This window comes from Mobula hypostoma, chromosome 4, assembly GCF_963921235.1.
Source record: "Mobula hypostoma chromosome 4, sMobHyp1.1, whole genome shotgun sequence".
Classification (NCBI taxonomy): domain Eukaryota; kingdom Metazoa; phylum Chordata; class Chondrichthyes; order Myliobatiformes; family Myliobatidae; genus Mobula; species Mobula hypostoma.
In genome coordinates this window covers 115,183,825-115,210,176 of record NC_086100.1, presented here as the reverse complement: position 1 = coordinate 115,210,176, position 26,352 = coordinate 115,183,825, and the positions used below count along the sequence as shown (strand labels likewise).

The window sequence follows — 26,352 nt, the reverse complement described above, 5'->3', positions numbered from 1 at the left end:
TTCTGCAAAACATCTCTATCGTTTAGTCTTGGTCAATTCCAACAGAGATATGCAGCATACTATCTTTAGATATCTGTATTATCACAAGTATTTAAATGAAGCAAAGTTCTCCAGACTGAGCACTTTTATAAGGAATACCAAGATTGTGGAATGTTGTAAAATTGTATACAATTGGGCTGAAAACAAGCAACCTATATCAAGCCAGAAGCATTTTGTGATTTCTAAATAGCACAGATGCTTAAATGCTGCATTTAGTTTTTGAAATTGAGGGACATTGTTGGGTAGAAAATGAAGTCTAAAATACAGCATTGCACTTTGCTGGTGAAAGTGGCATAAACTAAGCACAAATCTTTATCAAGTTGTCAACAAAGCACACAGCTTCAATATTTCAGTACATGATCTCATTAAAAGAAACATTAAGTATTATCTTCTAAACTCATTTATGGGTGGGAACTTTGCCTCTCTCAGATCAAAATGACACTGCATTGCAATGCTTTGCTACCAACATGCTTGCCAACAATATTTTTATGTAAAGAATATAATTAGTGAGTTTCTTTAACAAATTGGCATGTGGATAAAGTAAGCTAAATGGGATTCCCTTGCAATGCTTTCATATTTTATTAAACTCAAAATCATTTTGTAAACAAAACAATTGCAAGGAACCTTTCTCTATCTACAGCAAACATTCTTGTGTTAAAATAATTCAGATGCAAAGTTTTGTCTAAGGTATAGGAGCAGGTGTACAAAAATTGTTCCAAAGGAGTATAAAAATGCCACAGAGAGCTAAATAACTACTTATGTAAGTTACAGATTTCACTAAAAACAGTAAATGTGGTATTTTAGTTAAAAAATAGTGAAATAATGACTTCTTACCTGGTAGTATTACCTTAGGGTAAACTTTTGGTTTATTCTTCATTAATGCACAATATAATAGAAAATAGACAGTACTTGTAAGAAATATGCCACTAAAATGTGCAAATACATAGTCCAAATCTGCAAGTGAAGCACAATTTACAATTATCTTTGTTAAACTGTTGTCAATTCAGATTTCTGGTTGTTTATTTATTTATTTGAATTTATTAAAATCCTGGCTTTTACAAGAAAAGTCCAAGGACAGCCTCTCGCCTTGGGCTGGGATCCTTCTTGAGCCTAGTATTGTGGCCAAAAGGATCTCATGTGATTATCGAATGGTTAAAAAAATAAGTATTTTCATTGAAGCAATAATCCAATAGAAAAACCTTTATTTTCTGCTAACAACGAGGTACTCGTGATCACAATTTATTATCTGGTAACTGCGAAGTTACTTATTGCAAATTTACCATCGCCAACTTGCACTTCAATGCAGCTTGATGCTGAATCGCAAAATTCTGCATCATGGAAGATCATTCTGCGCCAAAATATTATCATAGGACAGTATAGCATAGTACGGGTCACGTTGCTGTGCTGACTTATATATGCACTCCACAATCAATCTAACCCTTCCCTCCTACACAGCCCATAATCCTCCCATTTTTCTTACATCTATGTGCTTAAGTATCTCTTAAGTGTCCCTATTCTGTCATCCTCTACCACCACCTCCGGCAGTGTGTTCCAGTCACATACCACTCTGTTCTTTTAAAAAAAAAGGGGATAGGAGAAGCAAACAAAAACTATCCAAGAAATGGTTTAGCTGTCTGACAAAGCTGGGAATGTTTCTCATTGCCTAGGAAAGAAAACACAACACCCCCAAGAACAGTGATAAGCAATTAAAAAGATTTAAGTAAAATAACTTAATACTTAGTTTGCTTTCTCACAGCCATTCTTCCCCATTCAAATTAATGATACAACTGTTCTTCAAGGGATTCCCCAGCATTAGGTGCTGGAGAAATGCTACTACTTTGTACTCTGTTGTACCCCATTAGTCAAAGTAGAGTTTGTTGTCATATGCACATGTATACACAGGTACAACGAAACATTTACTTAGCATGACAAGAAAAACTAAATATTAATTATAAACAACTTTTTACAAGATATAACAATTAGACAAAACAGTCTGTTTTAGTGCAAACTGATCAAAGTGGCTGTGGTGTTGCTAAAATGCAGTGATCAGGGTTTTGCCGTTTGGTTCAAGATCTGATGGTTGAAGGGAAGTTGCTTTTTCGGAACCCGGTGGTGTGCACCTTCAGGCTTCTGTACCTCCTGCCCAATGGTAGCTGCAGAAATATGGCATGGTCCAGATAGTGGGGAACTTTGATGATAGATGTTGCCTTTTTGAGGCAATGCCTCCTGTAGATACCACCGATGGTACTATTCTCTGCAGCTTCTCGTGTTCCTGTGCATTCAAGTGGGCATACCAGACCATGCTACAACTAGTCAGAATACTTTCAAAAGTGCATCTGTAGAAGTCTGTTAGAGTGGTCTATGCCAAAATGAACCTCTTTAGAAAGTAAAAATGCTGGTGCACGTTCCTTATAATTGCTGGGTCCAAGACAGGGCATGCAATGTGTTAAAACTAAGGAATTTAATGGTGATAACTCTCTCCTCTGCTGATCTTATGTCTGTGAAACAATCTCAGGTTCTGGTGCCTCCTCCGTGGTGGTTGTAGGAGTTGATTCTGGGACGATACGCGTTCTGACAGCTCTGAACACCTTTCTTCTTCAGCAATTAACTCTTCTCTCCTCAAGTGATCTATGTGTTGTGTCCAGGTGATATCAGGCGCAATCTCTACTGTGCAGGAGAGTGGTCCAGTTCTGTCCTTCATCTTGCCAAGTAGCCATTTGATGTTGCCCTTGCTGGGACAGCTTGTCTGGGTGTGAAACATCGAACATCCCTGTTTGAGGAGCCCTCAATTTGTCTCAGCATCCTCCTTCCGAGACTGGGTTTGAGGAGATCCAAGAGAGAGCACGGGAGACAATCCAGCATAGCTGCTGAGTTGTTGGTTGTGCAGTGTGCTGCATTGCAATATGCAAGGAGAAAGTGGTGAACTTCTGATTCAGTGTCAGTGTAAAGTGTTCTGCTGGCATTGCTTACAATGCATACTTCAGACTCTGGGTAAACCTTTCTGCCAAGCCACTTGTAGCTGGGTGGTATGGTGCAGATGTCTTATCCATTCATTTTCAGGAATGACTGGAACTGTTTCACAATAAACTGTGGTCCATCATCACCGACTGAATGTTCTGGAATGCCAGTCCTTGAGAAGAGCTCCTCAATACATCCACAGTGTGCAAGGCTGCAGTGGAGCCTATTGGAAACACTTCCGACCACTTTGTAGCTACCAAGAAACCTGTGTCCATGAACGGTCCAGCAATATCCATATGAATGGAGAGGTGCTGCTCTTAGCACCTTCTGGACATGTTCTCAGCATCTTCTGGGAATGCCGAGCAGTTCATAGCAAGCTGCTCAATCTGCTGATCTATTCCAGGCCACCAGACAACGCTTTTTGCCAACACTTTCATTTTGACTACACCTAGATGACAGACATGTAACTCCTCCAACACTTCAGCTCTCAGCTTGGATGATCTATCAACTCTCAACCCCATCAAGGGCAAGTTCATCCCGGCGCTGATAAAAATGGGGGAATTGGTGTTTCTGCAGCACATTCTGGCCATTTTGGTGGCTATGCACACTTGAGACAGTGTGGGGCCTTCTCTGCTTTCTCTTTGGATCATCTTTGCATTAATTGGGAGACACTTGATTTGCATTAAGGGAGAATACTTCAAGAGGGGTACCCTCTTTTGTAAGCTTTTCCGATATTTTCTTTTCCAAGGGGTAAACGGGACAATCCATGATTTGTTGCCCACTTGAATTTGATCTAGTAATGGTGTCCCCCAAGAAACAGAGCCCATCTCTGCATTCATGCTGTTGTTGTTAGTGGAACACCCTTCTGTGGACTGAAAATAGCACTAGTGGTTGATAATCAGGTATGAGTGTAAACTGTCTCCCATACAAGTACAGGCTGAAGTATTTCACACCACAAACCAGACTCAAGGCCTTTGTGTCAATCTGTGTGCAATTTTTCTCTGCAGCTGTAAGGGAACGTGATGCAAAGGCAATGGGGCATTTCCATCACTCATAACATGTGATGTGACTGCACCTGTATGGTAAGGCGAGGCGTCACAGGCAAGCTTCAAAGGATGATGTAGATTATAATGTGTGAGTACAGTGTCTGACATCACCATTTCCTTTGTCTTTTGGAAAGCCACCTCACACTGCTTTGTCAATTACCATTTCTTCCCGATCTGTAGTACGAAGCTCAAGGGGTGGAGTGCAGTAACTGTCCTCCTGTTTTTTTTTAAACCACATACAAAGTCAATGTGGCTTGGTTGTTGTTGTATTTCACTGTTACGAATGTCATTCTCACAGAAATTATCTTTTCTCCCATATAAGTACTTAGTTGTATATCTGCAAACTTCAGTTCAGTACCTTTGAAATGCCATTCAAACTCATTTTGTGGAATGACTGAAATAGCTGAGCCAGTGTCTAGTTCCATTTTAATTAATTTCTGGTGTAAGCTATATTGCTTGTCCATTGCTAGCTTTCACATTACAAATCTCAAAACTACCCAGTCCTGTGTCACCATCATTATTATCAGTTTTTTCATCAGCAACATGCGGATTAATGTTCTTTATGAAACTGCAACTTGACTTTTTTCTTTTTCTCTTCCCTGTGCAGTCCATTTATCTTTCTCTGCCGAATATGCTCTAAGTATGTGTCCTACTTTGTTGCATTTTCTGCAAGTTTCACCTTTGAACCTGCATTGGTTGAGTATATGTGAGCCCGTGCCACCATGGCAATGTAATTAGCCTGGCCAGAGAGGTTTTTGTTTAGACGCTGTAATTTTCCTCAAGTTCACTTTCATTCCTGACTGTAACTCAACTGAGTCTTCGGCAGCTATAGCAATGTCAACTGCTCTTTTAAATGTGAGTTGTGCTTCAAATAGGAGCTATTTTTGAATTCTTACTTATAAGATTCCACAAATTAAATGATCTCAGTGTATCATTAAGCCCATCACTGAATTGACGATGCTCAGACAACTTCTTCAATTCAGCCACACACATTGAAATGGAATCTCTTTCTTTTTCATTCCACTTACGAAACCTAAAGTGTTCTGCAATCAACAATGATATCAGTTCTAAATGTTCCTGCATTACTTTGATGTTATCAGTAAAACTCACTTTGGCTGGTTTGGTTGGAACAGTTAAACCTCTAAACAAACTGTATGTTCTTCCACCTAAAGTACTTAGTAACACTGGTATCCATTTCTTATCGGCTATTCAATTTGCTTTAAAATACTGTTCAATTTGTTCAGTACACATCATCCACTTATCTGTTCATCAAACACATCTGTTTCTGATGTAGCCAGCCATTCCTATTTTTAAAAAAAAAACATTTATGATTATCACCCAGTGCTCACTGTTCATGAACCCATGAATTCTGTCTATTTTCTGCCTTTTTAAAACTCTACTGTCTTCTCCACTTGCAAAGAAAAAAAAGTGCTGTGTTTTTTAAAAAAAACTTGAATGTCTCACTGCCTCGTCTTGGGTTCGTATTAAAAATACCTCATCACAACTGTTATTTTGTAACCCCAAAACATAAAATGAATCTAAAGAAAGACACAGAGCTGTGGATAACCTGTGTACACTTAGTTTTGATTTTTTACTTTTGTGAGGCGCACACATAATACGCGGTGGAATAATTACATATGACATTCACACACCTTTACATATAACCTGTAATGAATTAAATAAAGAATGCTTAATTGAACAACATATTTACAATATTATTCAAATATTACTGAAATATTAAATACACAACAGCAGCTGCTGTTGAGCTGGTAGGCAAATTGGTGTGGATCCAGGTAATATGAGGCAGGAGTAACCATAACTAATTTCTCGAAATGCTTCACTACAGTTGATTTAAGCACTACCAGATGCTAGTTACTGAGGCAGGTCAACATGCTCTTCTTGGGCGGCAGAACATGCGAATCAGGTGGAACCTCAGACCGCAGAAATGAGAAGCTGAATATGTCCATAAATTACCCAGCCAGCTGGTCCACAGCATCTGTAATCTGTCAAGTAGGGTGTCGTGCACAATCCTGATTTGATGGAGACAGACGTGAGAGAACAGAGGAACATCTGGAGAAACTTCTGAAATGCCTTTTTCACTGCCGCTGTTACTGTATGATCCAGAATCTCCAGAAGTGAAGGCCACGAGTCCTCAGCTTTGCTTGTTGCTTGGCGGCTGGGATGGGGTCAAAGCGCTCGGCAGAGATGGTGCTCGGTGTCGAAGGGCTGGTTGGAGGCTCGAAGTTTTCGGACGAACTCAGAGTTGGCTGTGGTCGGGTGCTTCCAATGCATCGACAGTTCGCGGTGCCTGGAGGTTTATGGCAGAGAGAGTTTCTCCCTGTTGCCGCCCGCTATCGGGGACTATTGGGAGTCGATCAGAACTTTGAGACTTTTTTTTACCGTTCCCATGGTCTGCTCTTTATCAAATTATGGTATTGCTTTGCACTGCTGTAACTATATGCTATAATTATGTGGTCGTATCAGTGTTAGTCTTTGGTTTGTCCTTTTTTTTGTGATTTTTTTCTGGAGGAACATTGTATCATTTCTTAATGCATGCGTGCATTTCTAAATGACAATAAACGAGGACTGAGTGTCCTCATAATCTAATCTAATCTAATCTAATCTTTAGTACTCAGCCAGCTATGCCCTCTGGATCAGACACCTTTCATGGATTCACCCTCTTGAAGGATGCCTGGACATCAACCTCAGAGACTGAAATTACAGAGTTATCTGGAGATATGGAGGCTTGTGTAGGTGTCTTATAGTTCTCCCTATCAAAAGTGAATATAAAAAGCATTAAGCTTATCCAGGAATGTTGGGTCAGTGCCACTTAAAGACTTCACCATCAGAGAACCAGACAGCAAAACAGGTAGGTGAAGCACAGACGGTAAGTTTGGATTTTCCATGTTTTCCCCAGGAATCGTGAACTGCGTTGCATTTATGTAGAGAAAGAGTAGCATTTCTCTTTGCAGCTGCTGTCAATACTCTACAATGTCTTGGCAAACACAAGGTTCAGTTGCTCTCTGTTGATATACACTGCATGTGTCAGTTCAGTTTTGAGAACTGCGCAAGTATTCCATCAATTGAACTGTTTCAAAGTTCAAAGTACATTTATTATCAAAGTGCGTAAACCGCGTTACCATATACTACCTTGAGATTCATTTTCCGGTGGGCACTTACAGGAATATAGAGAGATACAAAATAATGTATGGAAAATTATACGTAAAGACTGACAACCAATGTGCAAAAGGCAAATTGTGGAAATAATAAAATAGTTAAACTGAGAACATGAGTTATAGAGTCATTGAAAGAATCAGTTCAGAGTTGTGGTGCGTGAAGTTATCTACACCGGTTCAAGAGCCTGATGGTTGTAGTTTAATAACTGTAGCTGAACCTGCTGGTGTGGGGCTAAGGTTTCCATACCTCCTGTCCAATGGTAATAGCGAGAAGAGAGCATGTTGGGGGTTCTTGATGATGGGATGATACTTTTTTGTGGCAGCATTCCATGTAAATGTACTCAATGGTGGGGAGGGCTTTGCCTGTGGTGGAATAGGGTGTATCCACCACTTTCTGTAGTCTCTTCCATTCCTGGGCACTACTGACCCTCTCCACCTAGATCCCCTGGTAAGGACTGGCTCATAGACCCTAGGCTTCTTCAACTTGCAGTCAATAATCAGCTCTTCAGTTTTGCTGACGTTGAGTAAGGGGGTCGTTATGGCACCATTCAACCAGATTTTCAATCTCCCTCCGATATGCTGCTTCGTCACCATTTTTGACTTGGCCAGCAACAGTGGTGTTGTCAGCAAACTTAAATATGGCATTAGTGCTAAATTTGCCACACAGTCATAGGTAAAGTGAGTAAAGCACGGGACAAAATACACAGCCTTGTGGTGCATCTCTGCTGATGGTGAGTCTGGAAATGTTCTTGCCAACCCAAACTAACTGCCAGTATGAAAATTGAGGATCCAGTTGCACAAAGAGACGTTGAGACCTACTGTAGGTCTTGGAGCTTAGTTATGGGTTCTGTGAGTATGACAGTGTTGAATGCGGAACTGTAGTCAATGAAGTGCATCCTAATGTATGCATCTACATTGCCCAGGTGTATCAGAGCTGAGTGAAGGGCCAAAGAAATTGCATCTGCTGTAACCTGTTGTGATGGAAGGCAAATTGGAGCAGATCCAAGTTACTCCTTTGACAGGAACTGATACACTTCATAACCAATCTCTTGAAGCACTTCTTGATAGTGTATGTAAGTCATTAAGGCATGTTACTACTCTCTTCTCAGGCACCAGAATGATTGGAGCCTGCTTGAAACAGGTGGGAGCCTCAGACAGCCAAAGTGAGAGATTGAAGATGTTCATAAATACTTCAGCCAATTGATTATCTCAGGTCTTCAGTACTCAGCTAGGTACACCACTGGGCCAGATGCTTTCTGTGGATTCACCCTCCAGAAGGACACTTTCACGTCAGCCTCAGAGACTGAGATCACAGGGTCATCAGGGGCTGTGGGGGTTGGTGACGGAGCCCTATGTTCTGTCGGTCAAGGTGAGCATAGAAGGCATTCTATCTGGGAGTGAAACCTTGTTGTCTTAAAAGCTGCTTTTCTTGGTTTTGCTTTGTAGGAGGTGATGGCATTCAAGCCCTGTCACAGTTTTGTTCATCATCCTTCTGAGATTCAAATTTAGTTCAGAATTGCCATATTATCTTCCAGAATTTTTCTGGGATTGCCCTGATCTTCAACCATTATATCAGAAGAACCATTAAAGAAACTACTACTTGTAGTACTGTTGTGAGCAAATGCGAAAGTTTATCCACTGACACATTACAACTATGCATACATTTAGTGTACTCAGCAAATAAAATGCATATTAATGTTCTTACCAAACTGACTTGCATTTTTATATTTGGTTTCATTCTTCAGTGCATGATTCTTGATATAAATCACTGGTACAAAGCTCGAACCATACAGTAATCCCGCAACGACTGCAAGGCATGAACCCCTGGAGAATTGAGCAGACGAAACAAAGAGTTACAAGTTACAGTATATTTCATGTTACAAGGTACATATCTTTACATTTTGGGTAGAGTTTCTTTAATAAAACTAAATTTTGAAGAAAAGGATTTTAAGTAGGAATGTCATCCACTTGAATATTAGAAAAGTCATCACTGGTGAAAAAGGAAGTATACCACAGGCTAAAGATCTTTTAGGAAATAATAGGGTAAGAAAGTTACTGCAATGCTACATTCAATTTCTAGAAATGGTTGCACTAATCAAATTGGCAAAGATAGTCTTGAGGAATGTGATTGTTTATTTGAATGTGTTGTGGAACCAGTAGGGGAAAAGTCTGTTGTATATAATTCCTCCCCGCACCCCACCAAGTTAAGAATACCTGACTCATGTACAGCCCATATATATGAGACCCTGAGGCTGGCAGGATTAATTTGCTGGCTACCACAGGGCTGCAGTCATCTTCTGCCTTGTGGGAACTTGGTCCACAGTAATATCTGAATGGTTGAGTTAAACTTTAATTACACATTGCCCATAGTTGTCTGTGCTTTAATTTAAATACATTGCCAGCTGGCTCATTTCAAACTTGTGATCTACACAGGCTAACAACAGTCCTCAGGAATAGAGCACTATTATAACCGGGGGAACTTGTGGCTGTTCCTGTGTAATGACAGAGAATTAAATTCAGTTTTCACTGTAAATTATCCAGTGGGGATAAACTGATTATAACAAGACAGAATACCACACTTAGTGCAAAACCTATGCCATAAACACATCTTCAACTTGTAAAGTCAACTACATAGGTATAAATCACTCAGAATCAGGTTTAATATCGTAAAATGTGTTGTTTTGCAGCAGCAGTACAGTGGAATATATACAAAATACTATAAATCCTGATGAGGAAGTCAAGGATCCAGTTGCAGAGGGAGGTACAGGGGTTCAGATTTTTTTAGAAGTTTATTGATTAGTACTGAGGCTATGATGGTGTTGAACGCTGAGCTGTAATCAATAAGCAGCAGCCTGACAAAGGAATTCCTATTGCCCAGGTTGTCCAAAGCTGAGTGGAGCCAGTGAGCTTGTCTCTACTGTAGACCTATTTTAACGATAGGAAAACTGCAGCGGGTCTCGTGCTTAGGTGGCAGTTAATTCCAGTCATGACCAACCTCTCAAAGCACTTCACCACAACAGATGCAAGTACAACTGGGTAATAGTCATTGAGATAGCTCACTCTGCTCTTCTTGGGCACTGGTATGATTGACAGCTGGGAACCCTTGACTGCAACAGTGAGAGATTGAAAATGTCTCTGAACAGTCCTGCCAATTGGTTGGCACAGGTTTTCAGTTGCCTACCAGATATGCCATTGGAGCCTGATGCCTTGCGAGGGTTCACCCTCATGATAGATGTTCTGATATTGACCTCCAAGGATGAACTCACAGGTCGCCAGAAGCTTCAGGTATTTGAACAGAGTAGTTTCACTCTCCCTTTTAAAGCGCGCATAAAAGGCATTGAGCTCAGCTGGAAGTGAAGCAACACAGCCATTTATGATCATGTGAAATTCTGCAGATGCTGGAAATCCAAAGCAACACACACATAGGCGCGCACAATGCTGGAGGAACTCAACTAATCTGGCAGCAGCTATGGAAATGAACAACCAGCCGACGTTTTGGGCCGAGACCGTTCTTCAGGACTGGAAACAAAGTGAGAAGACGCCAGAATAAAAAGGTGGGGGTGGGGTGGGGGAAGGAGGATAGTTAGAAGGTGATAGGTGAAGCCAGGTGGGTGGGAAAGGTAAAGGGCTGGAGAGGAAGGAATCTGATAAGGGATGAGAGTGGACCATGGGACAGAGGGATGGAGGAGGAACCCAAAGGGAGGTGATAGGCAGCTGAGTGGGGAATAGAAGAAGAGAGGAAGGGGAAGAAAACATTTTTTCTTACTGGAAGGTGAAATCAATGTTCATGCCATTGGGTTGGAGGCTACCCAGATGGAATATAAGGTGTTGCTCCTTCACCCAGAGGGTGGCCTCATCATTGCACAAAAGGCGGCCATGGACCGACATGTCAGAACGGGAATGGCAATCAGAATTAAAATATTTGGCCTCCGGGAAGTTCCGCTTTCGGTGGATGGAGTGGAGGTGCTCTACTAATTGGTCCCCCAATTTATGACGGGTCTCACCAATGTAGACGAGGCCAGGTTGGGAGCACCAGACACAATAGGTGAGCCCGGAGATTTGCAGGTGAAGTTTTGCCTCACCTGGAAAGACTGTCTGGGGCCCTGAATGGAGGTGAGGGAGGAGGTGAATGGGCAGGTGCAGCACTTGGGCTGCTTGCAGAGGTATGTGCCAGGACAGGGAGATTAGTGCGGAGGGATGAATGGATAAGGGAATTATAGAGGGAGCGATCCCTATGGAAAGCCGGAGGGTGGGGGGGGGGCGCTTGGTGGTAGAAACCCTTTGGAGATAGCAGAAGTTGTGGAGAATGATGTGTTAGATGTGGAGGTACAAAAGACAAGAGGAACTCTATCAGTGTGAGGGTGGCAGGAAGATGGGGTGAGTGTGAGTGTTTGGAGAATGGAGGGGATGCAGGTGAGGGTAGCATCAATAGTGGTGGAAGGGAAACCCTGTTCTTTGAAGGAGGACATTTCTGATCTCCTGGGAACTGTTGCAGAGAAGATGAAGGAACTGAGACTAGGAAATAGCATTTTTACAAGAGATGGTAGGAAGAGGTATAGTCAGGACAGCCACTGGAATTGTTAGGTTTTTAAAAGATGTTGGTTGACAATTTGTCTCCGGAGATGAAGACAGAGAGATTGAGAAAGGGGAAAGGTGTCAGAAATGGACCAAGTGAATTTAAAGGCAGGGTGGAGGTTAGAGTCAAAGTTGATGGAATTGTTGAGCTCAGCATGGGTGCACGAAGCAGCACCAATACAGTCATCAATGTAGTGGAGGAAGAGTTGGGGAACATTACTGGGGAAGGTTTCGAACATGAACTGTTCTGTGTAGCCAACAAAAACGCAGGCAGCGCTGGGGCCCATGCAGGTGTCCATGGCTACCCCTCGAGACTGGAGAAAGTGGGAGGAGCTGAAGGAAAAATTGTTGAGGGTGAGGGCCAGTTCTGCCAGATGAAGGAAAGTGGTGGTGGTGGTGGCTGTGAACAGGTTTGTTCTTTAATTGAGAAAGAAGTGGAGCCATTTATGATATTAGGTTTTGCCCTGCGGAAGAATGGTCTGCAAACTCTGCCAAAGCTGATGTGAATCCGATTCTGTCTCTAACTTCAATTGGAATTGTTTTCTCGTTCTTAAAACAGACTTCCATAGGTCATACCCAGACTTCTTGTAGAATTCTGAATCACTGGCTTAGAAAGTCATGGATCTAGATCTCAGCAGATGGCAAATCTCCTGGTTTATCTATGGCTAAGAGAAAATCTGCAGATGCTGGAAATCCAAGCAACACACACAAAGTGCTGGAGGAACTCAGCAGGCCAGGCAGCATCGATGGGAAAAAGTACAGTTGACGTTTTGGGCCGAGAACCTTCAGCAGGACTGGAGATAAAAAAAGATGAGGAGTTATGGTTTGTGTTTACGGCTTATGGCTTGTGTATGACTGGTATGTTCTCGAAGACGTACACTCATCCACACACATCTTTATGAAGCTGATGATAACTGTGGCATATTTATTCAGATCCAAAAATGAACCCCTGAATATGGTCCAGTCCACCAATTCAAAGGAGCCCTTTAAGCACTCCTCCGTCTCCCTTGACCACACCTTTGTGGTCATCACCACCAGTGTTGTGGTCCTTAGTCTCTGCCTGTACACTGGGTGGAGAAGTACAGCCAGGTGATCGGACTTTCCGAAGTGCGGGCGTAGGATGGCATGGTAAGCATTCTTAATGGTGGTATAACTGTGGTCAAGTGTGTTGGCTCCTATGGTTCCACAGTGATATGGTGGTGTTAGTTGATCAGAGACTTCTTCAAGGTGACCTGGTTGAAATTGCCCAGATGATTGAGAAGGTATCAGGGTACACAGTTCCATGACCATAATGCTCAGTTTCTCCAGTGCCTGCCTGATGTTGGCCAGGGGTGGAATGTACACCACCATCAGAATGACAGCAGAAAGCTCCCTCAGCAGATAAAATGGATCCCTGACTACTAGATGTTCCAGGTTGGGGAGCAAGACTGAGACAAAAATCGCCATATCTGTGCACCATGATGAGTTAATCATGAAGCAAACTCTGCTCCAACAGCCCACCTTTATGTGACTCTGCTGTTTGATCCATGTGGTGGACAGTAAACCCTTGGAATGCAGCACTGCGTCTGGAATGCTGGGGTCAGCCATGTGTCTGTGAAACCAAGTACACAGCATTCTCTGATGTTCCTCTGGTATTGCAATATTGCGCTCTTTAATTTTATTTTCCACAGACTGTACATTAGCCAGCAGGATGGTAGGGAGTGGTGGCCTTCGGGCCCTGTGTTTTGACCTTACTTGTAGCCCAGAAACTGGCTGATTCTGGATTGCAGACTTTGGATTGTTCCCTTTGGAAACAACACCTGCATCCTTAGTCTGCCAATTTTGAGATTCGACAGATTTTTAAAATGCCTTCAACAACATTGTTGACTGAAGTACCCATAGTCATGACTGTGGATATCAGCTATAGTAGTCCTAAACAGGAATACTTGATGATTCCTTTTGGAGATGCATGCAAAGAGGTGCCAAGTTCTGGCAGCATTTTGTTTTTCTTTCTAATAGTTAAATGCAGTTATTGGGCTGCTCCACAGATCAGTACTTGGACCTCAGCTTTTTACAATCTATATTGACGACATAGTTGAAGGGACCAAAAGAAATACCAAAAAATGCTGATGATACAGGAAAGGAAGTTGTGAAGAAAACACAGTCTGATAATAGGATATCACTAGATTAAGTGGAACAAAATATGGGGAATTTGAAATTATTTATTTTGATAGGACAAATAGAAAAGAAGATGAAAGTGTAAATAGAGAGACTACAGAATACTGCGGTATAGAGAAATCTGTGCAAGTTCATAAATGAAAGCAGGTACAGCAGAGTAATCAGAAAGGAAATGAATCTTTGCATCTACAACAAGGGGAATGAATTCTGAGAATTTAAAATCTTGCTACAACTGTACCCAGCACTGGCATAATCACACTCAAAACAGACTTACAGTTTTGGTCTCCTTACCTTGGTAGCAATACATGTACTTCAGGGGCAGTTTAGAAGAAATTCACAAGTTGACTTCTGGGCTGAATGGGTTGCATATGAGGAAAGCCTGGGCATATTGGACCTATTTTCTTGGGAGTTCAGAAGGGTCTCGAGCAACCATAAGCTTCCAAAAGGATTTGGCAAGGTAGGATCTTTCACTTCAAGGGGAAAGCTTAGGTTCAGAATAAGGATTAACTGTTTAAGTCAGGGTGGAGGAGGAATTTCTTCTTGCTAACTTAGAGAATTCTGTGAAGTTGAGTCACTGAATATATTCCAGCTTAAATTTTTGGAGTAAAGAGCAGTCAAGGGACTACACAAAAGACAAATTATGACTAAGGTCAGATTCTATTATTGAATGGTGCAGTAGTTTAGAAGAAAGATATGGCTTTCTTCTATCTCTTTGTCCTATGACTTTATATCCAAAATTTGGACATGTCTTTTCAGTAGGACCTACATGCACTGTGCATTCACATATTTGCAAAAAAAAAAAGCATTTCTGATCTCTGCAAATCTCCTTTGGGAGATTATAATGCAAGACATGATTGTCTGCTTAATAAATGTAAAACAAGTTTTAAAAGAAAATAAACCAGAGTTCTGACATACAGTTAATTCCATTTTCTGTGCGGCGTACCTCCAAGCTACAAAATTTTGAAGAATAATTTTAGATCATTATCTGAAAGCTGGGTTTGTCTAAAGGACTTGAAGCAGTAAATGTTGAAACATGACAGCTGAGATTATTTGGAAATGTACGTCAATAATACTTACACAAGCCTTTTCTTCAGCGGGCTTAGTTTGTCTACCCAGGATGCATCTGTCAACGTCCTTTCTTCATCTGCATTTATATTCTACATTTAGTAAAAAAAAATTGTTAGGTTTGTCAAAATTAACATTAAACCTCAACCAACAGTTTAACTCATTAAAAAAGGGATAAATAGAAATAGAGCTTTCAAAAATTCTAAATCAAAAAGTCAAATTATAAAAACATTTTATGCAGTTATCCTTAAAAATGTTTCTTATGTGTTCAAGCTGGTGGTGGATTAAGTGAGGCATGGGTGGAAAAGCATGGGACATTTGAATAGATATGGAGGCAAGTCCATCATACAACATTCACACAATTTAAAATTATTAAGCCACAATGTAAATTCAGAAAAGCTCTTGTAACATGATTTTCATAACAGAAGAAAGTAATAACACAATTAAATGCAGAGCAAGAAAACAATATTTGCCATATCAACTTTGCAACACAAAGGATCCTTCTTACTCAACTTTTTGCTGTGTGTTTAAATACTTAACAACAACCCACGTGCCTGTTACGAACTCTGTATACCTCAGAGGTAAATGAATCTTAAAAATATCTTTTAAAAAAATATTTAAAACTGAGATTTCAAAATGCAGCTGATTAGCTGGAAACTACTGAAAGAACTCAATGGGCCAACCAGCATCTGTGGAAGCAAAGGGATATCTTTGACTGAGAATGTGTGTATAAGGAGTCCTTACATTCATTAGTAATCTAGAATTAATAATGGTACAATTTTGTTTTTGAAACAACTCTGTCAAGCGAAATGGAGTTTGAAGCATCCTTCTCAAATTTGTTTGCCCACAGAAATCCACTTCCAACTTCAGTAATCGATTTGTAGTAGACAGATGTCACTTGTACATACATACAGAAACTGAGCTCAAACAAATGTCAACTTGTTCACTGAAGCATAGTAGAAAACAGGTCTTCCGTCTACAAATCAGAAGTTCCCAACCAACCTACTGTCACTGTCCAACCATAAAGGTCCACAGTAAGGTCACAGAAAAAGTGGACCACTTCCCAGTGCCCGGGACTGACCACTCAATGAAGGCAGATGCTAATGATGAAATTCACAATAATTTTCAGTACGTTGGCACAGAGTTTGATTATCTGAGGAAAAGGGTGCTTAGGGATCAAGACAAATTCAGCCCATAACTTTTGGTCAATTAGACAGCAGTGACTCTTGCCTTGTATACACTTCCGAGACATGGACTGCATGCAGCTGGAACTTCAAAATACTCAAGAGATGCCACCAGTGCAATCTCTGGAAAGGCCTCCAAATTGACTGGCAGTATCAGTGAACGAATGCTAGTGTTTTCTTCCATGCCGAGATTCCCAGTATTGAGGTCCTAGGTACACCAAGTTTGCTCTTTTGGCAGAAATTGTCAATACCCTGCTCAGTATCAGCATGCTATAACAGACACAGCATTCAAAGCTCTGTCATGGAAAAGATTACCAGGTTGAGAGAGGGGGAGGAAAACCCTTTAAAAAGTGTAACATTGATACACAGGAATCCCTGGCCTACGACTGTTCCAAATGCAAAGCAACGTTCAGGTTGGCGTTGGGATCTGGATTCATTCATCAGATGTACAAGGAAGCCCACTGTAACTAGCAGAAGAAACATGTTGGCTCTTACCATCCTCCCCTTCAAGCTCCTCTTGCCCCACCTGTGGTGTGGTTTTCTAACCCATCATCTATCCTTGCCCCCCTACAAACACAGATCCTCGTGACACCCCACTCGTCTCATCCTGCTAACGACAGTGCCTGTCCATTATCCTTATTCTTCAACTCCTGCCGCTCAGCCGATTTCAAGTTCTCCTTTATAGGCGCCAGGGCAGCAGAGCGGTTAGCCTGACGCCATTACAGCTCGGGGCATTGCGGAGTTGGGAGCCCAGTTCCGGCATCACTCTGTAAGGAGCCTCTGTACGTCCTCCCTGTGGAATGTGTGGGGTTTCCCAGCGTGCTCCGGCTCCCCCCCACCCCGCGGTCAAAGACGCACCAGGTGACTTAACTGGTCATTGTAAGTCGCCCGTGATTAGGTTAGGGCAGGGGTTCCCAACCGTTTTTATGCCATGGATTCCTACCATTAACCGAGGGGTTTGTGGACCCCAGGTTGGGAAGCACTGGGTTCGGGTTAATTAGGATTGTGGCGTGGCTCGTAGGACCGGAAGGGCCTACTCCTCACTGTATCACTAAAACAGATAAATGTTAGTCGTCTGACAACACCACATTTAATAAAATGCATTCTTATTTACAGAAACTGCCGAGATAAGTGAATTACAATCTCAGATTACATTCATCTTCTCAGAGTACATCATAGAAAACTACATCTAATCATCTTTTCAGTTTCATATTTTTCTAACTATAAGTAACATAAAATAAAATTTAATAAAATTTAAAGGCAGGTGAACTAGCGATGAATACTGAATCACAGCAACATACCTGATTCATTCAGAATCATAGTATCACAAAATGGTAAGCAGAACTTGAGCACATCTGAAGAGCATTCAGAACAGTCACCTTTCCTCATCTACCTGTAATCGTTTCAACCGTTCATTCAATTCACTTTTGAAGGTGCTATGTTTTGTAGCCCCAGAAGTGAATCAAAAGAAAAATACAGGAACTGGGGATGGATTTGTCCTCTTGACTTTATTTTAGTGAGGCGCTCACATATGATGTGGTGGCATAATGATGTATGACCTTCACGAACTTCTAACATACAACATAATGAATTATGTAATCAAATAATATATTTACAAATTTCTCAAATATTAAATATACTACACTCCTCCCTGCTTCGCTATAAACTCCAACTCAATATAGAATGCATCTCAACTCATACTGCTCTCTTATACATACACAGTATACTATCCAGACATCCACAGCATCATAAATTTTAAATTGTCCCATTCAGGCCTAAAGATTTAGTTGTTGTGGAGGATTTCTTACTCTTGTGGGATAATGCCTTTCCTGATGGGGGGCGGGGTGGAGATTCACCCTGCTTGGTAGATGAAACTTGTGGCTGTGAAACAATCTCAGGTTCCAGCGCTGCACCGCGGTGGTTGTAGGAGTTGACTCTGGGACTACAGGCAGCAGTTCTGACAGCTCCAGACACCTTTCTTCTCTCACAATTGACTCTGCTCTCCTCAACCGATCGATGTCATCTGGAGACGACACATCGGATGCAATCTCCATTGTGTAGGAGAGAAGCCCAGTTCTTCTGGCAACTACCGATGTTCCAGAACATGTTTTAAAGTGTATGAGGACGTAGCTGCATCTGATGGGTGTTCAGCTGGTTCTCTGCCGTGCTCTGCTGCAGGTGTGCTGGAACCAGTCGCCCGAGGTATTGGCCCTGAATCTACTGCTGTATCTGGGTCTAATTCTTGTGAAGTGTCAGTAGGTTCTTAGCTCAGTTCCCTGGAGACCACTGGAACTTGCTGCTCTGTGTGCCCATCCATGTTCTGCAATATACTGTTACTATTTCTCCATGTCTCCTTGCTACCCTCCCCAGATTCTCCACTACTCTCTGGAATGGTTTCGGCCCGAAAAGTCGACTGCACTTTTTTCCACAGATGCTGCCTGGTCTGCTGAGTTCCTCCAGCATTTTGTGTGGGTTGCTCGGATTTCCAGCCCCCGCATAGTTTCTCGTTTGTGATTGGATGCCCGTCTTGTCCACTTTTGAAATGACTCTGCTCAGGGTTTCTCTAGCCAAACGCAGCATCTCACCAAACCATTGTCCAGTGGTGATTTGTCACCACAGCCTGGTGCAGTGAGTGAGGGCTCTGTGGTCACTTCTGTTGAGAGGTGAGTCACTGATGCACTTGGTGCACTGTTCAGCTCTTGTGTGGTGAACACCCACGTTTCCAAGTTGGGTGACCTTGGGCACTTCCTACTTTCTACCTTAAATGAGGATTCATCTTTTTTTGGGTCTGAATCTGAAGCAGATGATGCAAGCTCAGGAGGAGCACTGGGGAAATATTTGGTGTGAAGCATGACAGGAAGCTGGTTCCTTCCTCTGCTGCTCTGATTTAACCTTCTATTGAACAACCACGCCATATTAGAGGGCTTGCACAATGGCTGGTTCTTCAGTCACCTTTCCAGAGGGACAACCATCACTATCCTAGTCAACTGGTGCTTCATACACCTTTGCCCCTGATAAGGCAGCTTCAGCTTCACGTTCCATCATGAGCCCACTCAATGTAGCCTCTGAACAAACTTTCTGCAAGTCTATGTGCGCTTTTGACATCTTTATTAATGCTTTCTCCACGTCTATAAAACTCTCTCTGTTTGCATTTCAACTTTGCGCTTAGCATACGCTGCTCACATTCCTGCCACTTCAGCTCTGGCGCGGGCTCGTGCTGCTGCCATGCTAATCCTGGTTTTGCTTGGGTGATGGTGAACCACATTTTAACCTGATGCCCAGGGCATGGCGATCGACACTGTAAGGCATTCAGACATATCTCCAGTCTGTGGGCGAATCCTTTGAAGACAACTTATACAGTCGGCCCTCTTTATCTGCATGCACGAATTCAACCAACCGCGAATCAAGAAGACCCGGAAGTGCTCCTCTACCACTTGTTGTTCATGCATGTACAGACTTTTTTTTCTTGTCATTATTCTCTAAACAATGCAGTATAACAACTATTTTACATAGCATTTACATTGTATTAGGTATTATAAGTAATCTAGAGATGATTTAAAGTATACGGGAGGATGTACGTAGGTTATCCTGGATCGGGATCAATAAAAAACCAGAAGTTCTCTTACTAAGTAAGTCGGAACAGGTACATCCGGTATTATTTAGCGTCAGTTAGTCAAATGTTTGTCTTAGTATATATATATTTTACTTTTCTGTGCATATAAAACATTTAAGAAACGTATGTTTCAGTGCCGGGCTCAGGAACAGAAATTCCCGAGTTCGATCCAGTGACAGACCGCTCCCGAGCGCGCTCTCCATCCCTACCGGGTTGATGTGGAGCATCAAAAACTCAAAACCCCAAAACCGAATAATTAAACCACTGCGTTGCTTAGTAATAATTGTAGCTTTAATCGGGGCAGGGCTTTTCTTACTTTATCCTTTAAAGTTGTTCCGATCGTTGACCGCTGTAGCGTAACACTTTTCCAATGATTGATGGCGTTTCACCTCTTTCCAATCGCTTTATTATTTCCACTTTATTTTCAATCGCGATTGTGATTATTTTCGCGAACAGAAACACTGTGGATTCAGAGCTCCACCGCCGGGTCCTAATGTCCACTGCACTGAGACAGGTTAAATAAAGTCCGGGGTTCTTCTGGGTCCTAAGGTCCACAGCATTGAGACAGGTTGAATAAGGGACTTGAGCATTCACGTTTTTTGGTATCCGCGAGGGGTCCCGGAACCAATCCCTCGCGGATAAACAGGGCCGACTGTACTTTCACTCTACTGCCCCTGTAGTGCATTGTGTACAATGCTGGGCAGGGAATTTAAAAAAATCATCTGAACAAGAAGCTTTCTTCCAGTTTTTAAATGAGAAATTCTTGTGAAAAATGTTGCAGTTGAAGGGTAAATAAAGAAGGGATGGAGATAAATGTCTTTCCACCATGTGGGCTCAAATTGAAATCTGAATTAACCTGAGCAGGAAATGATATAAAAAAAAGCTATGTACAGGAAGTAATGTTTGTACATACAAAACAAATTGCATACAGGCCAGAACAGTAAGCTTTGGACTACATATCCATAGCATCAGCTGGCAAAAAGCATGTGCTGGGGCAGTAAAACCACAAGGGAAGGTGCTGGTGAGTTTAGGGAGTGGGGCAGATCAAGTACAATTTAGCCCATCGAGTAACCTCGGGAGCATTCTACTAACGTGTTGCTAAGTAGCAGCATTGTCTTCTGGGTGGAGGGATGCTTATATTTGCCTGAAAAGATTACTCAGCTGTGAAGCTGTGAGACGACATGCCTGCAACTGATGAAAAATGATTAAGTTTGCTACACTGAAAGTGACATAGCACAGTGTCGCACGAGGAAATACCAATGCTGTTCTATGAATGTCACAACTCAAGATCATTATATTAATGGTTTTTTCACAAATAACTTTATTCACAACATTGTTATAAATACCTAAGTAACATCCAGGGAAAATTGTTAGTGCACTTTATGCCTTATCAGCATAAATGATTTGGCTATAACTTGAATTTCAATGTTAATCTAAATGATGCATAAGTTTTTGGTGAGTTACTCTTTCCCTCAGAGTAGTTACTTACACTATCAAGCAGAAGTGGACCTGTTGATTCAGATGTGTTTGGAGAACTTACATCACTTTTGACAAAGAAATATATAATAGCACTAAAATAAAAAATAAGTAGATTAATATTTTACAGAAAAATATCTTATTTCAAAGTTCTAAATATCTTCAAATTAATCTTCAAGTTTGCAACTAAGTTGGACTACAGCAAATGAGTCAATGGTTTTGGTTTTGTATAAACAAGATCACTTCTGATATAAAAGAATAAATAGGAATCACAATTATTTTTAAAATAGCAAATCTTGTTTCAAGAACAAAGCAGATCATACAAATCCAGGAAAAGAATACAAACTGTAACAATTCCTCTTATTTCATGGGAGTTGTCTGAACAGGTTTACCTTAAGAAAGCCAGAGCAGCCCCAGTGTAGTTTAAGTAAGGCTTTGCAACTTCCTCAGGGTCAATTCCAAACCAACCAAATCTGAAACAAATTATACAGTGCAGTTAGAACACTGTGAATGATTGAACATTTGAACTACAACCATTTGAAGCTGAATCAATAGAATCACATTAAAACTGAAGCTGAACTTTGTAGCATTATCCGATCTAAATTTGCTTTTACTCAGTAGGTTTTGAAAAGTTAACAAAATGAAGAAACCACGTTGCATCTACTAGGTTCTGAAAATGACATATCAGTTAGAAAATGGTATTATAATTATCACCTGAATAACAAAGAATTTGGTTGTTTTTAAATACTCATAGTAGTAATATTATTCCAAAGATTATTAGATTTCCAGTACTAGTTTTTCAGAAGTGGATCAGCCAACGAACATTAAGTAGGTATTTATCTGGGGTTTCGCAGGACACTTAGGAGTTCATTTTACTAAAAAACTAATTACTGAAAATTAAAGTTATTATGTAATTGAGAAATCTCTCTTGTAGCCAAGAAATGGCTTAATTACCTTCTGGACATGTTGAACAGTGATCCACAACAGAGGAAATATATGATAGCAATCAAAGCAGGAATACAAAAATGGTACAAATGTTTTCTACATTCAAAAACAGCTCTTAAGTATATAGTTGTGCTGGTGAACATAGAACATAGAATAGTACAGCACAGTACAGGCCCTTCGGCCCACAATGTTGTGTCGACCCTCAAACCCTGCCTCCCATATAAGCCCCCACCTTAGATTCCTCCATATACCTGTCTAGTAGTCCCTTAAACTTCACTAGTGTATCTGCCTCCACCACTGACTCAGGCAGTGCATTCCACGCACCAACCACTCTCTCAGTAAAAAACCTTCCTCTAATATAAACCTTGAACTTCCCACCCATTACCTTAAAGCCATGTCCTGTTGTATTGAGCAGTGGTGCCCTGGGGAAGAGGCGCTGGCTATCCACTCTATCTATTCCTCTTATTATCTTGTACACCTCTATCATGTCTCCTCTCATCCTCCTTCTCTCCAAAGAGTAAAGCCCTAGCTCCCTTAATCTCTGATCATAATGCATACTTTCTAAACCAGGCAGCATCCTGGTAAATCTCCTCTGTACCCTTTCCAATACTTCCACATCTTTCCTATAGTGAGGTGACCAGAACTGGACACAATACTCCAAGTGTGGCCTAACCAGAGTTTTATAGAGCTGCATCATTACATCGTGACTCTTAAACTCTATCCCTCGACTTATGAAAGCTAACACCCCATAAGCTTTCTTAACTACCCTATCCACCTGTGAGGCAACTTTCAGGAATCTGTGGACATGTACTCCCAGATCCCTCTGCTCCTCCACACTACCAATTATCCTGCCATTTACTTTGTACTCTGGCTTGGAGTTGTCCTTCTAAAGTGTACCACCTCACATTTCTCCATGTTGAACTCCATCTGCCACTTCTCACCCCACTTCTGCATCCTATCAATGTCTCTCTGCAATCTTTGACAATCCTCTACACTATCTACAACACCACCAACCTTTGTGTCATCTGCAAACTTGCCAACCCACCCTTCTACCCCCACATCCAGGTCGTTAATAAAAATCACGAAAAGTAGAGGTCCCAGAACAGATCCTTGTGGGACACCACTAGTCACAATCCTCCAATCTGAATGTACTCCCTCCACCACCACCCTCTGCCTTCTGCAGGCAAGCCAATTCTGAATCCACCTGGCCAAACTTCCCTGGATCCCATGCCTTCTAACTTTCTGAATAAGCCTACCGTGTGGAACCTTGTCAAATGCCTTACTAAAATCCATATGGATCACATCCACTGCACTACCCTCATCTATATGCCTGGTCACCTCCTCAAAGAACTCTATCAGGCTTGTTAGACACGATCTGCCCTTCACAAAGCCATGCTGACTGTCCCTGATCAGACCATGATTCTCTAAATGCCTATAGATCCTATCTCTAAGAATCTTTTCCAACAGCTTTCCCACCACAGACGTAAGGCTCACTGGTCCATAATTACCCGGACTATCCCTACTACCTTTTTTGAACAAGGGAACAACATTCGCCTCCCTCCAATCCTCCGGTACCATTCCCATGGACAACGAGGACATAAAGATCCTAGCCAGAGGCTCAGCAATCTCTTCTCTCGCCTCGTGGAGCAGCCTGGGGAATATTCCGTCAGGCCCTGGGGACTTATCTGTCCTAGTGTATTTTAACAACTCCAACACCTCCTCTCCCTTAATATCAGCATGCTCCAGAACATCAACCTCACTCATATTGTCCTCACCATCATCAAGTTCCCTCTCATTGGTGAATACCGAAGAGAAGTATTCATTGAGGACCTCGCTCACTTCCACAGCCTCCAGACACATCTTCCCCCCTTTATCTCTAATCGGTCCTACCTTCACTCCTGTCATCCTTTTTTTCTTCACATAATTGAAGAATGCCTTGGGGTTTTCCTTTACCCTACTCGCCAAGGCCTTCTCATGCCCCCTTCTTGCTCTTCTCAGCCCCTTCTTAAGCTCCTTTCTTGCTTCCCTATATTCCTCAATAGACCCATCTGATCCTTGCTTCCTAAACCGCATGTATGCTGCCTTCTTCCTCCTAACTAGATTTTCCACCTCACTTGTCACCCATGGTTCCTTCACCCTACCATTCTTTATCTTCCTCACTGGGACAAATTTATCCCTTACATCCCGCAAGAGATCTCTAAACATCGACCACATGTCCATAGTACATTTCCCTGCAAAAACATCATCCCAATTCACACCCGCAAGTTCTAGCCTTATAGCCTCATAATTTGCCTTTCCCCAATTAAAAATTTTCCTGTCCTCTTTGATTCTATCCTTTTCCATGATAATTATAAAGGCCAGGGAGCGGTGGTCACTATCCCCCAGATGCTCACCCAGTGAGAGATCTGTGACCTGACCCGGTTCATTTTACCTAGTACTAGATCTAGTATGGCATTCTCCCTGGTCGGCCTGTCCACATACTGTAACAGGAATCCATCCTGGACACACTTAACAAAATCTGCCCCATCTAAACCCTTGGAACTAATCAGGTGTCAAGTAACATTTATAGACATAGAAAACATACAGCACATTACAGGCCCTTTGGCCCACAAAGTTGTACTGAACATGTCCCCACCTTAGAAATTACTAGGGTTACCCATAGCCCTCTATTTTCCTAAGCTCCATGTACCTATCCAAAAGTCTCTTAAAAGACCCTATCGTATCTGCCTTCACCACCGTTGCTGGCAGACCATTCCACGCACTCACCACTCTCTGCATAAAAAACTTACCCATGACATCTCCTCTGTACCTACTCCCAAGCACCTTAAACCTGTGTCCTCTTATGGCAGCCATTTCAGCCCTAGGAAAAAGCCTCTGACTATCCACACGATCAATACCTCTCATTATCTTATACACATCTGGTCACCTCTCATCCTCCGTTGCTCCAAGGAGAAAAGGCCAAATTCACTCAACCTGTTTTCATAAGGCATGCTCCTCAATCCAGGCAACATCCTTGTAAGTTTCCTTTGCACCCTTTCAATGGTTTCCACATCCTTCCTGTAGTGAGGTGACCAGAACTGAGCGTAGTACTCCAAGTGGGGTCTGACCAGGGTCCTATATAGCTGCAACATTACCTCTCAGCTCCTAAATTCAATTCCATGATTGATGAAGGCCAATACACCGTATGCCTTCTTAACCACAGAGTCAACCTGCGCAGCTGCTTTGAGCATCCTATGGACTCGGACCCCAAGATCCCTCTGATCCTCCACACCGCCGAGAGTCTTACCATTAATACTACGCTTAAACAAAACTTTGGGATATAGCTGGATAGTAAGCTATTTGGATTTTAGTAGCCCTAGAGATGAAGGTCCTATGAAAAAAATTTAAGGGCTAAACCAGCCTAGGTAATACATTTGTTTAGACTATTGAAAAACATTAATAAACTATCTCACATAACTGAAAGAAACACAGTTGTCATTTTCCAGTTGAAGATCCAAGTTTTCACTAAGAAGTCTATTATGTCCAGCAATGGGTCGTTTTACAGGAATAATTTAAACAGTAGAATCTCAACAATTTGAAGAGTAGAATTTCAAATTTCCAGGGTTGCAACTGTTGAAATAAAAGATAGTTGTACTAATCTCCATTTATCTATCAGACAAATCCATCTGTTGGGCGACTACGTGTTTGGATTTTACGCAGTTTCAATGGGAGCTCTTATTATGGGAACCACCAGGTTCAACAGCAAGTTGAAGATTATGGAGGAGCTCATATCATTGGTTTTCAACTGCAGTCTTCCATGGCTTTCATATTATCAACACCCTAAATAAGTCAGTAGAACGGAAGTTTTTGTTTTCAGAAATTAACTTTTGTTTCGGAGGTAACAGCTACTTCTCTGGACTGTAACAGTGTCAATATACCGAGAGCAATATACAAAAATTCAACCACGGCAATTCAGAATGGGTTGTGCTTCAAAGGAAATTGATGGCTGGAAGAGTAAAATCATCACCAAGAGAAAGCATTTAATATGAGCAAAGAAGTAGATGTGAGAGTAAGAAAGAAACATAGAAGCATAGAAAATAGGTGCAGGAGTAGGCCATTCGGCCCTTCGAGCCTGCACC

General features: G+C 41.7%; 1 protein-coding gene across 3 annotated transcripts in view; it reads right to left on the bottom strand.

Moving 5' to 3' along the window:
* tmem144b (transmembrane protein 144b) overlaps positions 1-26,352 on the bottom strand; it is a 109,704-nt gene that overhangs the window by 9,314 nt on the left and 74,038 nt on the right. For all 3 annotated transcript variants that reach the window (XM_063046405.1, XM_063046404.1, XM_063046403.1), the window contains exons 6-10: positions 21,682-21,762; positions 21,303-21,384; positions 15,029-15,108; positions 8,925-9,043; positions 874-993 (exon numbers count right to left, since the gene is read on the bottom strand). In XM_063046405.1, the coding sequence (XP_062902475.1) occupies positions 874-993; positions 8,925-9,043; positions 15,029-15,108; positions 21,303-21,384; positions 21,682-21,762 (482 nt within the window). The remainder of the gene's footprint in view (positions 1-873; positions 994-8,924; positions 9,044-15,028; positions 15,109-21,302; positions 21,385-21,681; positions 21,763-26,352) is intronic.